Here is a 17,577-nt window from a genome sequence, read left to right on the forward strand (position 1 = left end):
GTAAAAGAATGAAATTAGAACACTCCCTAACACCATACACAAAAATAAACTCAAAATGGATTAAAGACCTAAACGTAAGACCGGACACTATAAAACTCTTAGAGGAAAACATAGGAAGAACACTCTTTGACATAAATCACAGCAAGATCTTTTTTGATCCACCTCCTAGAGTAATGGAAATAAAAACAAAAATAAACAAATGGGACCTAATGAAACTTCAAAGCTTCTGCACAGCAAAGGAAACTACAAACAAGATGAAAAGACAACCCTCAGAATGGGAGAAATATTCGCAAACGAATCAACAGACAAAGGATTAATCTCCAAAATATATAAACAGCTCATGCAGCTCAATATTAAAAAAACAACCCAATCAAAAAATGGGCAGAAGACCTGAATAGACATTTCTCCAAAGAAGACATACAGATGGCCAAGAAGCACATGAAAAGCTGCTCAACATCACAATTATTAGAGAAATGCAAATCAAAACTACAATGAGGTATCATCTCACACCAGTTAGAATGGGCATCATCAGAAAATCTACAAATAACAAATGCTGGAGAGGATGTGCAGAAAAGGGAACCCTCTTGCACTGTTGGTGGGAATGTAAACTGATACAGCCACTATGGAAAACAGTATGGAGGTTCCTTAAAAAACTAAAAATAGAATTACCATATGACCCAGCAATCCCACCACTGGGCATATACCCAGACAAAACCGTAATTCAAAAAGACACATGCACCCCAACGTTCACTGCACCACTATTTACAATAGCCAGGTCATGGAAGCAACCTAAATGCCCATCGACAGATGAGTGGATAAAGAAGATGTGGTACATATATTCAATGGAGTATTACTCAGCCATAAACAGGAATGAAACTGGGTCATTTGTAGAGACGTGGATGGATCTAGAGACTGTTATACAGAGTGAAGCAAGTCAGAAAGAGAAAAACAAATATCATATATTAATGCATATATGTGGAATCTAGAAAAATGGTACAGACAAACCAGTTTGCAGGGCAGAAATAGAGACACAGATGTAGAGAACAAACGTACGGACACCAAGGGGGGAAAGTGGCACGGGGTGGTGGTGGTGGTGGTGGTGTGATGAATTGGGAGATTGGCATTGACATATATACACTAATATGTATTAAATGGATAACTAATAAGAGCCTGCTGTATAAAAAAAAAATAATTCTACAAAAAGAATCATGCTTTGAAGCATAAAGTATTGATAAATCAATAGGCAAAAAGTCTCTCCAAAAGTTTAAAAATCTTACTAAAATAGTGACTCTCAGAAGCAAGTATCTATTTATATCAAACTTTAGAATATTAATTCTGCATGAATTTCCACATGTGACTTTGCCACCTAATTTGTTTAAATATTCTAAATACATGAACAGCTTCCAAAGGTAGACAGGTTCCTAAGAATTAAAGAGAAATTTTAGGGTGTCTATCATTTTGTTCAGTGAAACTACGGACCCCTATGGGAGTTGAGAGTAATAAAACTAAAGTAATATATATAGAATTTTTTAAATCCAACAATTATTGCAAAGTTTATAACAAAAACCATGCCTCTCTCTGAATGGATAAACTGTTGTACATACATACAATGGAATAGTACTCAGAAATTAAATAAGAACAAACTACTGACATGTTCAACAATGCGATAGATCTCAAAGGCATTATGCTGAATGAAAAACCCAAACCCCAAAGTTTACATCCTATCTGACTTCATCTATATATCATTCTCAAAATGGCAAAATTACAGTGATGGAGAACAAATCAGGGGTTGTCAGAGGTTAGGGATGGGGAATGGGTATGACTCTAAAGGGGTAGCATGCAGGAGTTTCTCCGTGGTGATGCAAAAGTTTTATATCCTGATTGTGGTGGTAGTTACGCAAATCTATATGTGATAAACTATCACAGAATATATACCAGAAAAAGCACGTATAAAAACTGATATCTATAGTCACTTATAGTACTGTATCAATGTCATTTTCCTAGTTTGATACACTTACGTGAGATGTTATTATTGAGGGAAGCTGGGTGAAGAGTACCCAGGAACTCACTGTACAATTTTCTTTTAATTTCTTATAAATCAAAAACTATTTCACAATAAGTTTAATAAACGTAACAAAAAAGGCAATAAACAATGTAGAGACAGGAAGAAAAAGCAAAACTGTAATCAATAAACTCAGTGCTATTTAAAAATCCATAAAACAAGGACGGGAATTTTTTTTTTTTAATTAGAGAATGAAAAAGAATTCTTAGAAATTCAAACACAAGAGCAGAAATTTTAAAAGGTTACTAGAAGGGTTGAAAGAAAAAACTGGGAATAAAAGAAAAAGAAATGAAAAATGAGACTGAAAGGACGAGAAAATTAGAGGAAGGAGGTCACCATTCAAATGTATACTGGTATGTTCCAGAGAGAACAGAGAAAACAGAGGGGAGTAAGTTATCAAAGAAATAATACATGAAAAATTTCCAGAAATAAATGATATTTACAAGCACTGCTGCTAACAGAAAATTGTTGTAACAAATACATAAAACTAAAATATCTACAAAGTGAGTAGTACTCACTTATATATGGCACCCTTGTGTAGTATACACAGGGTACAACCTTATATTACTTTCCTGCTTTAAGGATTTATCTTTAAACACTTCCAGCAACTAACATCATAACCTGGTACGTCTTATTAATGTTTGTTGAATTTAGCTTAAGTTTTAGGATATACATAACATCTAAGCATTTCCTGTGACAATTGTTTATTCCTTGTCAAATACTTCCGTGTGTGTCTTTGTGGCTACAGAGATATAGATATGAAGCATTACAGTTTACAAGGTGTTTTAAACACTTAATCAAGCTTTTAAAAACACATTTTTTCTTTTTTAAGGCTAGCGGCCTGGTGATGGGGGCTATTTAGTGTGTCTTTTTTTTTCTTTTCTTTTTTTAAAATTATTTATTTATTTTGTCTGCGCCAGGTCTTAGTTGTGACACATAGGCTTCTTAGTTGCTGCATGCATGCGGGATCTAGTTCCTGGACCAGGGATCGAATCCAGGCCCCCTGCCTTGCAAGCTCGGAGTCTTACCCACCAGACCACCAGGGAAGTCCCCCAAATGCATCTTTCCTTAAGGACAAGGTAAGCATCTTTGTAAATTTCAGATTAGATGCATCCATTTTTTAAATTAGTCTGTCCTTATTAAAGAAGCAATATTACTTTGGGGAAAAATAAGCCATTTCTATTACTATAGTCTATATTATGTTTTAGATTTTTTAACTAAACCTTTTAAATGATTTTATATTAATATATTTTAAGAATTAATTTACATTAATTGGGATTTTTACAATTTTTTTTTTTTTTTTTTTTTTTTTTTTGCGGTACGTCGGGCCTCTCACTGTTGCAGCCTCTAGCGTTGCGGAGCACAGGCTCCGGACGCACAGGCTCAGCGGCCACGGCTCACAGGCCCAGCCGCTCTGCGGCATGTGGGATCTTCCCGGACAGGGGCACGAACCCATGTCCCCTGCATCAGCAGGCGGACTCTCAACCACTGCGCCACCAGGGAAGCCCTACAAGTATTTTTAATGTGTTAGGTCAAGAGTTGGCAAACAAAGCCAAATTCAACCCATTGCCTCATTTTGTAAATAAAGTTTTATTAGAACACCACACCCATTCATTTACATATTGCTTATGGCTGCTTTCACTCCATAAGGGCAAAACTGAGGAGTTGTGACAGACTATGTAGTCCATACGGCCAAAAATATTTACTATCCAGCCTTTTATAGAAAACGTTTGCTGATCCTCATGTTAAGTGTCAGTAACTGTGATGATATAAGAAATGCAATTAAACTTTTAAATCTATTTTCAACATATTTAATGCAAATTTCTCTCCCTTCTTTCCCCTTTTTTGTCAATTTGCCTTTTCTATAAGCTTTTGTTCTTAATTTATGATCAGTTTCCCAAGAAACAAAGGCTAATCACTGAAAGGGCAGTTCTCAACTGAGGAATGGGCTACTCAAAGGTCATCTGTAAGTATGTTGATGCATATTTTCCATAGAAATAGTTTAAATGATACTTAAGTCCCAGATTTCCCCACAAAAAGACAAGAAATATAGCTCAAGAATAGTTTTAATATTAGTCTTCCTCTTCTTCCTAAAACCCCATTGTCAGATATATCAGCAACTCTAGTAAGGCAGAAGCAGTAGCAACAGCAAGGGAGTTTGATATACTGTTGTATGACTACTTAGAGCATCTTTTCTTTGAAGTCAAATGAAGACCTAGATACTAAAAATTCTGACAGAAAAGGAACCCTTAATGGCCAAACTTTTAACATTTTACTATCAAGGTAAAGGTTTTCCTAACTGACAAAAATTACTTTCATGCAGACAGCAAAGGAGCTGGAGGTTTCTTCTGCGTTTTTTAAATGTCCATTACCTTGTTTCTCAATTTTGAACTTTAATAAAGGAAGATGTTGCTAGGAAAGAACCTCTCCAAACTGAGGAGTCTCTGAATAGGAGTTATAATATCTAAATGTTATATTGCTAACTTTTTTACTTCTAAAAACTACTGTGGTTTTAATTCATCAGTAAGTATTAGGTGCTTGCAACACACAATGACAACTATACCCTATAATAACTAAAAGTATTCTTATCCTCTTCTCTAGCAATGTTTTTAGCTTTATCATGCAGTCACTCTACCAAATAGTCACTGAACACCTATTATATGCTACTTATTATTCTAGCCCTGGTGGATATAACCGAGAAAGCCTCTGCCCTTAAAATTAATACATCCTAGTATAGAAAAACATAGAACATATATAAATAAATATATTAAATATCATATGCTGATAAGTGCTATGCAGAAAAATAAAACAAGGTAAAGAGGACAGAGTCATCATTTTGACATTCCTGGCCCCCACCACCCAGTAGCCTCCACCCACTAGATGCTATTAGTATTCCTTCTAGTTGTAACAGCCAAAAATGTCCTCAGCCATTGCTAAATGCTCAATGAGGGGTAATATCACCTCTCTGGTTGAGAACCACTGTCTTAATTCTATCTGCTACAACAACAATAACAATGCTAACATTTCAGCATTTAGTATATGCCAGGCACAATACTGAACACTTTACACATATTTTCATTAAATACTCAAAACTATACCCATTTTACAGTTGAGAAAATGAAAGCTTAGAGGATAAAAACCTGCCTAAAATCATGTAGCTAAGAAAGTGGCAGGTCTGAGATGTGACCAAAGGAATACAATTTTGCAGCTCATGCTTTTAACCTTAAACAAGTCTGACTCAAACTTCAGTCGTTTCTTATCCAAATGATAATTCTTCACATATTTGAAGACAGCTCTTATTGTGAGATTCCTTAACATCTACCAGAGATGTCCCCAAGACCTCTAAATTTTTAGTTACCTAAGCTGACAAGACTTCCAATTTCTTCACATCCTTCCTTCTGAATATACAAAGAAGTAAAGACAACACTTTGGTGTACTGAAGTGGCTCTAACCTTCCTTTCCATTCGTTAAGATGGTTTCTAAGGCGGTGGCGGGGGGGGGGGGGGGGGGGGGAGGCTGGTAGGGGAGAAGATGGGATGATGGCAGCCATACTGTACTTTTGTTTCATATCAAGTTTACTGCCAAGAACTACCCTCAAGTCTTTTCCAAATGTGATGCTATATATAAGGCCATGCTAACTTAGTGTATATTAGTGTTTTTCAGGCCTTATGTATATGCCTCAAAAGTTCATTTAAATTTAGTCCAACAATCCAGACTTGAAGATCACTATGGATCATTTAGTGCTTTATTTACGATCTTTCTTTCTTCACTGTCACCTATAAATTTGATAATTTGCCTTCTCCATTTGAGCAATAAGACAAAAGCAAAGAACAAAGCCACCTTCCAAGATCAAAAACCTTTGGAGAGGATCCTTCAAAATGAAAACTGTGTTGATTAATTAAAACAATCAACTAGTGGCTAACTCATTTTTCCTTCATCCAAGGATATAAAAAATTTTTTTTACCAAAACCTAAGTTTAAGTCCAAATACCTATTGCTACTAGGCTACCAACTGCATCAGAGAAAAATCAAAGTTGTTCTGACAATCTATTTTTAGCAAACCCATTCTGGATCACCTTTAACCTGTTTTTTTCCTTCAAGTCAGTCATAAACTATCCTTCATTTTTTGCTCTAAAATCTTCTGTCTTTTTCAAAACCAGGCCTAGAACCCCTCATCTTTTAGTACTTCTTGTATTCTCCTAAAACCTTTAAAGACTACAAATAATATAAATAATTTTAAGATTTTACAGTCAGTTCCTTAATTGTAAGATGTTCCAGAAGACAATTCATTTAGCTAGAGGCATTACTTATCTCTATATTCATGTTGGTTTTCTGTCCTTACTAGAAATGTTTGCTTTGCTATTATTATTGATGGTGGTGGTGGTTTGCTTTTCCTCTCTGACAAAGAAGCTCCTAAATAAGACTTGAGGAATTTTTTTCTTACCTCATTGCCATATATTATTATTACACTTTCACTGATTTCCTTCTTAAAATGTAATATAAGAAACCCTTTTGGTTGGCCTTTGCATTTCTTAAAAGTCTCAGCTTGTCTGAGCTCTGTTTCCCTGATTTTTAAGAAGATTTTCTATACTTTGTTATGGCAATCTTATCTCCTTTGTTTTAAAAGTAGTGTGCATATCTTTAAAGAATTCATTGTATAATCACACTGAGAATCTTTTTCCTTCTGAAAAGTATCAAAATTGTATTTTTTACTTAACTCCTTAAGACATTCTTCCTTTTTAGAGAAATCTATGCTGTGGAATCAAGCTGATCTTTTCTCTGATCACGAATCAGAAAAACTCAGATTGGTGAAATAAATTACAAAATATATATACATAAAACACTATGCAGTTCTCAAGAATTATGCTATAGAAGACTTTCATGACAAAGGGAACGTTCATGATTAAGTTTGTTTTTTATTAAAAAAGAAAAAGAAAACAACAAGAGATGGGTTATATAACAGTGTATACAGTAATATCCCAAAATCATTTTTAAGTGTTTATGTGTGAATTTACATTTTTATATATACACAGGGAAAAAAGGTTATACGTGAAAATATTTGAAGTTTTTCTTTTGATGGTAGAACATTTTAATTTTATTCTATGTGCTCTTCTGTATCTATCAAATTTATGTAATGAGTATGTATTACTCTTATAATAACACAGGCATTATTTTTTTAAAAATAAGCCGAACCAGAGAAAAAAATATTCTATAAAGTATAAGTCTAGCGTGAGATTTCTGCTTTTATAACTCTATTACTAAAGCAAGCTTAGAAAAACATTTCTGGACACAAAACCAGGGGGAAAAAAAAAGCCAAAATAAGATACCACCAGTTAGCCTATCTATACAAATAAGTTATGATAACCATCAAGATGAACATTCAAACTTTTAGAAATAAAATGGGGGAAATCACAAGAACTTCCTGACATTTCAAGGAAAAGAATGTTATAAACTACTTAATAACATTTAAAATAATTTTAAAATGTTGTATATCCTCCCAAATCCCTACCAAATGAAGGCTCAGTAGGATAGGGATAATGAAGACAAAAGAAAAAAGCCATTAGTCAGATTATTTAAAATTGTGCCAAAATTTCCTAATAAAGTAAGCACTGTTACCAGTCAAGACTTAAAATCTCATAGCAAGAACAATTATCTTCATTTAGAAACATTTTCTGGTTGAAAATCAAGTTGCAGCAATCCAAAAACTTATCTGATTTACTCTCTATTTCAGTGGCAGTATCTAGATCATCTATTCAGAGCCTGTGTTCCAAAAAACTAGGAAAAAAGTCATCTTAACCAGTTAAAACTTTATCATTCAAATACATTCAGTTCTGTAAAATATATATAAAGTGATTCAACTAATCCTTAATTCATCCAAAAGTAAAAATACATTCACCTTCTTCTTTAGGAAATTATTTCATTTCTCTATCTTGAATTTCATTTTCAAATATATCAAAAATATTATTTCAAAATTAGTTTTTCCTTAAATAAATTTTATGATATTCATAAGAAACAATATCAAACATAATGCATTCTCAATTACATAAAGATTCTACTAAGACTTTAAATGAAATAAAAAACAAAGCCTCAAACCCATAGAAACAATAAAAACACATTTATTTTAAATAACTTGCCATTAAACTGACAATCAAGACATATGATCTTTAACATTCAGAAACATAAATGATCATAATGAAACAAAGGCTAAACATATCTCTCTCAACCTCTCTCATATATGTATAGAATTATAAGCCAGCATTATCATGTAATAAATGAATACACACCTTACTTTAGTATATGCCAAGGCAGACACACAAAAACAAGAAAAAAATTTTGAAATCAGAGTATAAAGGGACTCTGCTTTTTCAAACAATGCAGCACTGAAAGCCAGGTCAGCATCCTTGGGCATTACTAGGAAACTTTAGCACGTCTGATATTTCCATCATCTTCAGAATTCCTCTGAACAATGAGAAAATTTCCCAGTCACCCTACCTCACCTGTCTACAGACTTCCTTTAGCTTTCCTCCCTCTACTGTGTAATAATGCTATTGAGGTTATTTAGGCTTTAAATGTTCAGAGATACAACCCCCGCTATATATTAATTCAGTTTATTTTCTCACAGACACTGACTCAGCCGTGGGTTGTGCAGCACTGACGTTTCTAACCAAACAGCATCGTGTGAGCTGTGATCGTCCCACTTCTCCATCTTTGTGCAGTGATTGGATATTGTAACTGATAGACAGGATGAAGAAAACTCAGGAGATGAGGGCTTAGTGATATGTAGATATGTTGCCAAATGCCATCTGTAAAGCTAATTCTAGCTCTGCCAGCTTGCCAGGTTTTAGAAAACTAGGATGCAGCTAACTTTCTTTTTTCCTTTCAATATTTTATTGTGTACCTATTCTGGGCAGTAAAACTTCTCTTTAGAACTGAAGAGAAAATATTATCTGTACTTTAAGAACCCACTAAGGAACTACTCTTTAAAGCAACCAAACTTTTCCATTTCTAAACTGCTGCTAGGACTAAAGAGTGACTTAAAAAGGAAAATGGAAAGCTCAATCTTCGTGCAGTCTCAGAAGAAAGGAGCATGCGTACTTCTATGTGAGAATGAACCCCTTGCGGCAAAGTCTGATATTGAACGTATGATGCATTTGTCTTTAGTAACCTGAGCAGACTGCAGATCTGAGTTTTAAATAGTTGTATTCGACCCAATTCAAATATGCAAGAGCTTTTAGCATATTGTCACTCTAGGGCGTTTTAACATCAGTTACACAGAAAAGGTGCTCTTTCTTTTTCCTTTTTAAATAGCAAAAACTCTCCTAATTTAAAGAAAGTTGTCATAACTCAAGCCAAATAAACTTCAACTGAAATGATCTTTAACCTCTCAGCAAGCTACCAAACCCCTCAATATAAGTATTAACTATACAACTACTAGTCAGAAAGAAATAAAGTTCAGTAATTTTTCAGCTATCTAATTCATTTGTATGCACTTGCAGAGGAATTGCAGGCACCCTGAGATCAGTTTCCCTGCCTTGTCTTTTATATCAGTGTTATACCTATTAAGTCTACATTCAAAGAAACATCAGAAAAGAAAGTACCTTAAAGTTGTATTAGGTAAAAGAGAAACCATAACGCAATGCCCACCAAACCCTCAAACCTCCAAGGTAAGTACATGTATATAGTAGTTATTATTGTTACCTTTATAATTTAAGAAATTTATTTTTATCCTTGCTAATAAGGAAAGGTAAAGGGGGAAAAAATCAAAGGAAAAACATTTTAGAAAGCAGGCTATTCCAATATGTGAACAGAACAAAAAGCAAATTTAAATAACTTTTTTGAAAATCCTCAAAAACTGAACCAATAAAGTATGCTTATTTCTTTATTGCTAAAGGCTGAATGTTTTTATTTTCAAAATTCATCTGTTGATATGTATTCCCCCAACGTGATGGTATATGGAGGGGAGGTGATTAGCTCATGAGGGCAGAGCCTTCATGAATGGGACTAATACCTTTATAAAAGAGATCCCAGAAAGATCCCTAGTCCCTTCTACCATGTGAGGACACAGCAAAAAGAGGGGTGTCTGAAGCAGGAAGCAAGCCCTTACCAGATACCAAATGTGCCAGTGCCTTGATTTTGGACTTCCCAGCCTCCAGAACCATGTGAAATAAATTTCTGTTGTTTATAATACAGCCACTCAGTCCATGTTATTCTGTTATAGCAGTCTTAACAGACTGACACATTTAGTTTTTGTAAATTTAAATCCCCAATTCTGTTTGAGGTGGCAACGGGAGCACTTATATTTCTCAGTCTCCATAATCCAGAGATGACCATATGACATAGTTCTAGACAATGATTTATTGATATAAGCAGAATCCCGCTGGAAATTTCTGAGAAATTTAATTTCCTGATATAAATGAAGCCTCTTTCCCATCGTCCCCGTCTCCCTTCCTCCTCCTCCTCCTTGTCTGGAAGGTGGACATGACAGTTGGAACTATGGTAAGCCATCTTGTGATTGTGAGGAAACACCAAGAAAAATCAAAGACCTTTGACCCTAATATACTGAAGCCTTTTTGTGTACAAGAAAAATAAACCCCTAAGTTAAGCCAGTGTTTAATCTGGCTTCCTTCCACTCAAACATCCCTAAATAAAATACACAAGATTCAGAAAAAGGATGCGAGTAGGCAGAAGTATAGATGAAACAAAATCAGCCATGAGTTGGTAACTTGAAGCTGGGGAACGGATACATAGGGGTTCATTATACCTGTTCTCTCTACTGTATATGTATTTTAAATGTATCACAATAAGTTATTCAAAATTTTAAAAAATAAAAAGAAGAAGCTTGTTTATAAATTCTAGCTTTGTCATTTATAAATTGGATGGCCTTGGGCAAGTTTATTAACCTCATTTTTTTCATCTGTTAAATGGGGACTAATACTATTCACAGAGCTCTACCTTTAGATCCAGTCAAGGTAATCTCCAGAAGGTCCCTGGCAGGAATGCCCTCCATCTACCTAACCATCCAAGGATTAGTTCAAGTCTCATTTTCACCTGTTCAGACTGACACTGATTCCTTCTCTGAACTCTTATTTTACTGCAACTCACTACCACAGTTTAGTGCTCTATTGTCCTCTAATTGTTCCATACGTGGATATTAAAGCATTCCATGATGGTACCCTGACGAACTACTTAATCTCTCCTGAAATGAGCACAGGTTCTCAAGAATACTTGCTGCTGTTAGTTTTTAATTCTGCTCAATTAATTTACTATTAATTCAAAAGCTACCATTTTAAAAAAGTCAAATTGAATATATTTTTAAAGCATCTGAAGTTACATGTTTGTATGTTCATAGGAACAAGAGGTCCCAAAAAGTAAACTGTTTTCCCTTGGGAAGTTTCTCCATGAATGAGGTTAAGATAAGGTCAAAGGATTTCACGGTCTTTCCATTAAAAAAAAAAAAAAAAAAAAAAAAAAATCAATACATTGGTATTCATTTACTTCTCTAATATTTTTCACTTAAACAACCAATACTACTGCAATCTTTTTTAAAAAGAGCACCAAAAAGATACTGATGCTATAGAAATCAAGAAGAGCTATGATAACTGTTTTTACTGAAGTAAAATAACAGTAATTTTAAAAGTACTGTTTTTTAATAAACATTTCCCATTGTATGCCCACAGCTTTTATAAAGCAAACAATAGTTTATTTTCACCTTGTCACGACTTCATATACAACAAAGTCTTGTACATCAGTAGAAAAATATTAAGAACTAGCAAGGATAAGATATAATTCACCTGAAAAAATGTATATAACATCAGATATAAATAAAGCCCCATATTTAATGAGATAAAACCAATATCTCTTTAATCTCAAAGACAAAATAAATATCCATGTAAAACAGGATGGAGAAAAAGAACTAGAGCACCAATTGAAGGACACACACACACACACACACAAACACACCAAAAAAACAAATAAACCAAAAAACACACCACTGGTGTGTACTTATAAATAAATAAAGTCAACTCAACGTCTTCATTTTAGACCTCACCACATTAAAAGTCCACAATAAAGGTACACATCTTGTCAGGAGACTTAAATAGTACTAGTCACTCATATTTTCTAGCCATGTATATAACTTAATAAAAGTAGCTGAATCATTTCTTTTAAAATTACAAAAAGGATTTCAGTATCACGGCATGTTTTTATTATTTTTCAATAAAGCTGGTATTAGTTATCAGTGATCAGGAGAATTTTACATTCAAGTAAGTTAAACGTTCAATAATATCCCCTAAGTAAATGTTCATAAAGCACAACTCTCTATGAAAACATGCTTACATACCCACATTATGTGAGATTTATGAGGTGTCAACACCTTAAAATATCAGATCATAAAGTGTTCTAAACGAGGTGTTCCCCATAAGTCACATAGCACAAAATGAAAGCTTTAAAAATAATGTATAAATGGGCTGAAACTTTTCAACTGAATTTCATTTAATGCAGCAAACTTTAAATGAACCAGGCAAGTCACTGATGGACTGATTTTACTATTAGGATCACAATGATAACACAACATAATTTCACATAGTTAAAAATGTACAGAGGCACAGACTGACAAAAGCCTATAAATTATCATACACAATGTATTTAGAGCACAAAATAAATTCGTATTAGAGAGTTTTAAATACAAAGAGTTAACCTGATTTGCCAGACTTCCCAGTTTAATTAACTATAGCATTTATTCATGGGGTCAACTAAGGATATTTTAGCATTATTTAGAAACAGAAATTAAAATTCATATAAATACAAATATAAGAAAATCAAAATGAAAAACTGTTTCCCTCAAAGTTATTTAAGGAGAAATGCAAACATTCATATATTTTGTAAACTGGCTCCCATCCTGACAGTACTTGGCCACACCAAATGCAGTTTGATTCTTCATAAAAATCAGTTTTAGCAGAGCTTTGACATGTGAAATACATACTTTCTACCTACCTTGAATGTTTATAAAGTTTACGAGGTCTACTATGCAATTTCCGATCCCAATTCTCTGGATCACTGGAGTTACTGTCATAAGGATGAGGCCGTCCTGCCATCCCACTTCAAGCTTCCTCACACTACTGCTCTGAAAGCACACATGAAGCACCCATAACCTACATAAAAGAGTAGTGTTGACCTTTAAATCTATTCCATGCAGAGTAAGTCACAGAATTTTGTACCCTTTCTGACATTACTGTGACATTTTTTAAAGTGATGAACAGGATTATAAAACATCAGACACACAAAATGCCACAAATCAGATTAAAATAAACACCAAAAGCCTTTTTAGGTACTTTTCATTTGATTATTCGATTAAATTTGTTACTCCTATACAACATTTTAATAATGTGCTATTTGTATTTAGTAAACATACTTATTGACATTTGGGTACCTCATGTTTCCAAACATCAATACAGAACCAAAAGAGACAAAAACAACTCCACAGAATGATTCTTTCAGACAAAATTTCATTTGGAACACATTTCTTAATCACTAAAATTTTAAGATACTTAACAAAGCATCTAGTAAGACCAGATAACAATGTTGTTATTTCTTTAACCAAGTTAAAGACCATGAATAGAAATTTAATATTTGTTCAAAACTAAAAGTATGCAAACATCCTGATGTTTCCTTACAGTGCAATTATCAAAAAACATTTTATCAATATGATTCATGTATTTTATGCCTTTTCATATGTGAGGCTTATGACTGTTAGTTCTACTACAGTCCTGTAAAATTATAGAACTCACTTAACAACAGCTTTACGAAATACCTGAACTAAGCACTTTAAAGTATATTCACTACCCAATTTAATCTTCACAATCAACTTACAAGGTAGGTATTATACTCCTCATATACAGAACAGAAAACAGTCTGAGAAGGTTAGTAACTTTGCCAAAGGTCACAATGTTGGTCAACAGCAGGATTATAAAGAACAATGAGAATTTATTACTATATAGCATGAAGTCTTGATCTTGAAAAATGCTCAGACTGGAGTATTCTGTTTAGAAATAGTAGGTCAGATTTGACTTTTAGAGATTGCAAACACCAAAAGAAAAAACAAATGAGGTTAAACAATTTGAACAGTTATGTAAACTGAATTAGAACCCAGGTTTCCTGACACTCACTTCTGTATGCTTTGTATATACTTTTCCAAGCCAGATTTGATAGAGGGAAGTGAGGAGGGATTTATGCATTAAAGTCAAAGGGATGAGAGGTAATGGGACGGATGCCTACATTCTCCATCCAAAAAAAAAGTCAAAGGGAATCCAGAATTGAGAAAATACTGCACCTCACTGAATTGTATAGATTATGCCAGTACAATTTCACCAAAAAATGCCAAAGATAAACTCATGAAAATTGTGAGTCTATCTCAGAGCTCATTAAAAGAAACACTTTTATTTTAGAGAAACTATTTTGCTACTTTAGAATTTTTTTCTTAATAGTTAACTTAGTACTTTCTTTCCAAAAACAACTGAAAAATCTAATAATAAATTAACATTTTAATATAATAAATATGTAAATAAGTAGCTCAAAGAGTGAAATAAAAATAATAAAGGGGGAAGGAGGAGAACTGTACAATGGCTAATTCAAATTCCTTAGCAAATGATGCAGTTTATTTGCTGAATACTCCTGGAAAAGGAAACCTTTCCTGAAGGATCGCTGAATGACTGATTAAAAATCAGTCAGATGTTAAATGAACATAAAAACCACAAATTGTTATGAAAACAAATAAAATCTCAATTTCATTTAATTAGAAAAATAAAAATGTATTTACTAAATAAGAAACACTTTAAAACTTGAATTTGGTATTATAGCTAGTTATCTGTCTTGAAAAGATGAGGCAGAAGAGAAGGGTGAAAAAGAATAAATCAGAGAGACAAAGCAGGAAGTCAGTTAGGAAAAAATGGTCACAGACCAAGGGAGACCAAAAAGGTAAAAAAGAATAGTAGGGAAAACTGATAAGGAGGGAAATGAAAGATGTAGAGGCTTAGCAGGTTATGTAGAATGAGATTTAGAGCATTTTCTCCTTACTGGATAGGTCTTCCAATAAGCTATTTCAGGCATTAGCATTTCCTTAAAGGGCACATTAGCTCCTAACCCTTAACTGTAAGACACACCCTTCGGGAAACCCACAGAAGACCACTGAGTAAAGAATAATCCTAAACCATGGGAGACAGTGACTAAAAAAATACAACCACAAGGAATGAATAAGGTAAATTCCAATTCATATTTTCCACTATTTTACAGTGGGTGGCACATATCTAGTAGCTGGGAAATATCAGTATGAATTCCTAATCAATCCTACTGAAATTAACAACATGTACATTATAGCCAGCCACAAGAAAGTAAAGAATGTTCAGATGAAGGCTATCGAAAAAGTCAACTGGAAAATCATGTTTACATTTCACTTGTCAATAAAATTTGAGTATCACCATGTGAAGGATTTCACCCCACTCCTCACTCCCAATAGCAAGGGTACAAACAAAAAAGAAGTGAAATTCAAGTTAAGGTAGCTGGAAAAAATATGCCTGTGTTTGCCTACACATGCTAGCACATTTTTAAATGCTACAGATTTAACTACAAACAAATAAAAAGCAAACGACACACATTATATACTATTTTGAAACATCTAATGATCTTCTATATTTTAACCAATCTCTACGCCATACTCAGTGACATTATATTAATCTTATTTCACTCACTCACTCATTTATTCATTCATTCATGTACTTATTGAACAGCTAATATAACATGCCAAGAAATTTACACATGCTAAAAGCAAGCTGGATGTCATTCTTCTGCTCAAAAAAACTCACCCTAGCATGGGGAGAAAAGACTCCACTAACAGCTCTATACCACTTACTCGTGTATCTCTCCTACCTGGGTAGTCTTGCATTGTTACCCCACCCTCCAACCCCATATCCTGGGTGTTCTTTGGGATTCCATCTTCATCTGCTGGGTCCAGGGAGACAGCAAAGAAATAGGATCAAACCCTTGAGAACACCAGGTTTTACACATAACATACAATGAATCAAAAATCTTGAAGTCATCCTTGACCTCTCCTTTCCCAACATCAAGTCTAACTTCAAATTTTTCTTTTGACTCCTTCTCTTCCTTATCAATCATAAGGCTGCTGTCTTCATTTAAACCTTAATAGCTAAGAATAAGCCTCTTACTTGACCTCTTTACCCCATTCGATTCCATATTAGCTCTGCTATAATCAGAATTATCTTTCTAAAAACTTTTAATGGCTCTTCATCTCCTGATCTGAACTCCATACCATAAAAAGTTCTTCAAAATCTGACACTTGGATCCCCAATGTCTACTTTATATTAGGCAAATTAAAGATCTGGTTTGGATCTTGTAATCACCAAAAAATAATTTCTGGACTACTGGAAACAAAATTCTTAGACAATATGTAACAATTCATTACTAATATTTTTAGGCATGACAGAAGTAATGTAAATTCTAAATAATCTAGAAATAATCCATACAGAGGCTGGAACAATTGGGCCTATTGGCTAGAGACATACATTCAGGAAACTGCCAAAAGTCAATTGGGAAAGAGTGCGTCGACTGCTTCTCCTTCTCTTGGATATTACTACCTTTATAACAGGAGGGGGGTGGGGGTAGGAAGAGACAGAATCTTCAAGACTACAGTATCATAAGTAAGTACTCCCAGGGACACTATTTCCAGGCACTATTAATTAATGGCAATGACCCACAGAAGAGCTTAAAAAAAAAAAAAACAGGACAGTATCCAGAGACAATTTATGCTGTCCTTCCTGTTATCAATGTGCTAGGAAGATTACATACTTTCTCCTATTTAAAGCTCAAAACAACCCAATATTACTATCCTGTTTCATAGATGAGGAAATCTTAGGGCTAAGATGAGAATCCCAGTCTAACTGAAAGCCCATGTTCTTTCCATACTGTAGCAAGTGAAGTACACAGAAATTCATATATTTGCTCCTTATTGCCAACAGATGTCACTTTTTTTTTTTTTTGCGGAGCACAGGCTCCGGACGTGCAGGCTCAGCGGCCATGGCTCACGGGCCCAGCCGCTCCGCAGCATGTGGGATCTTCCCGGACAGGGGCACGAACCCGTGTCCCCTGCATCGGCAGGCGGACTCTCAACCACTGCGCCACCAGGGAAGCCCCAGATGTCACTTTTAAACACAGCCATCTTGTGGCTTTGTGCAAACTACTGAGATCTCACTCTAAATAGTGTCATTACACAAGAGCTTTTCTGATAAGTGAAATTATTTTTATCTCTCAAACTTGGCAAACAAAGTGTGTGGTGGTTACTGGAGAGAAAGACCTGATAGAGAGGGAAAAAAGTGAATAGAACAGAATCACATAGTGATACCAGGGCCAGACACCAAGGACTGCCTTCAGCTGCATAGAAAGCCAAATACCCAGAGGTGGGAGTGGGAAAGACTGACCAAGAGGTAGTCAAGAAGGCACCTGAGCTAG

General features: G+C 34.4%; 1 protein-coding gene across 9 annotated transcripts in view; it reads right to left on the minus strand.

The window, feature by feature from the left end:
• The window catches only part of BTBD10 (BTB domain containing 10), a 72,283-nt gene that overhangs the window by 32,647 nt on the left and 22,059 nt on the right, over positions 1–17,577 (minus strand). For 2 of the 9 annotated variants that reach the window (XM_019947974.3, XM_019947972.3), the window contains exon 2: positions 13,054–13,211. The exons of 5 other annotated variants lie outside the window; for them this stretch is intronic. In XM_019947974.3, the coding sequence (XP_019803533.1) occupies positions 13,054–13,154 (101 nt within the window). In that variant the 5' untranslated portion in view covers positions 13,155–13,211. The remainder of the gene's footprint in view (positions 1–13,053; positions 13,212–17,577) is intronic. 2 more of the 9 variants (XM_019947973.3, XM_033862578.2) reach the window with 2 other exon arrangements.

Source organism: Tursiops truncatus, chromosome 8 (genome assembly GCF_011762595.2).
Source record: "Tursiops truncatus isolate mTurTru1 chromosome 8, mTurTru1.mat.Y, whole genome shotgun sequence".
NCBI lineage: Eukaryota > Metazoa > Chordata > Mammalia > Artiodactyla > Delphinidae > Tursiops > Tursiops truncatus.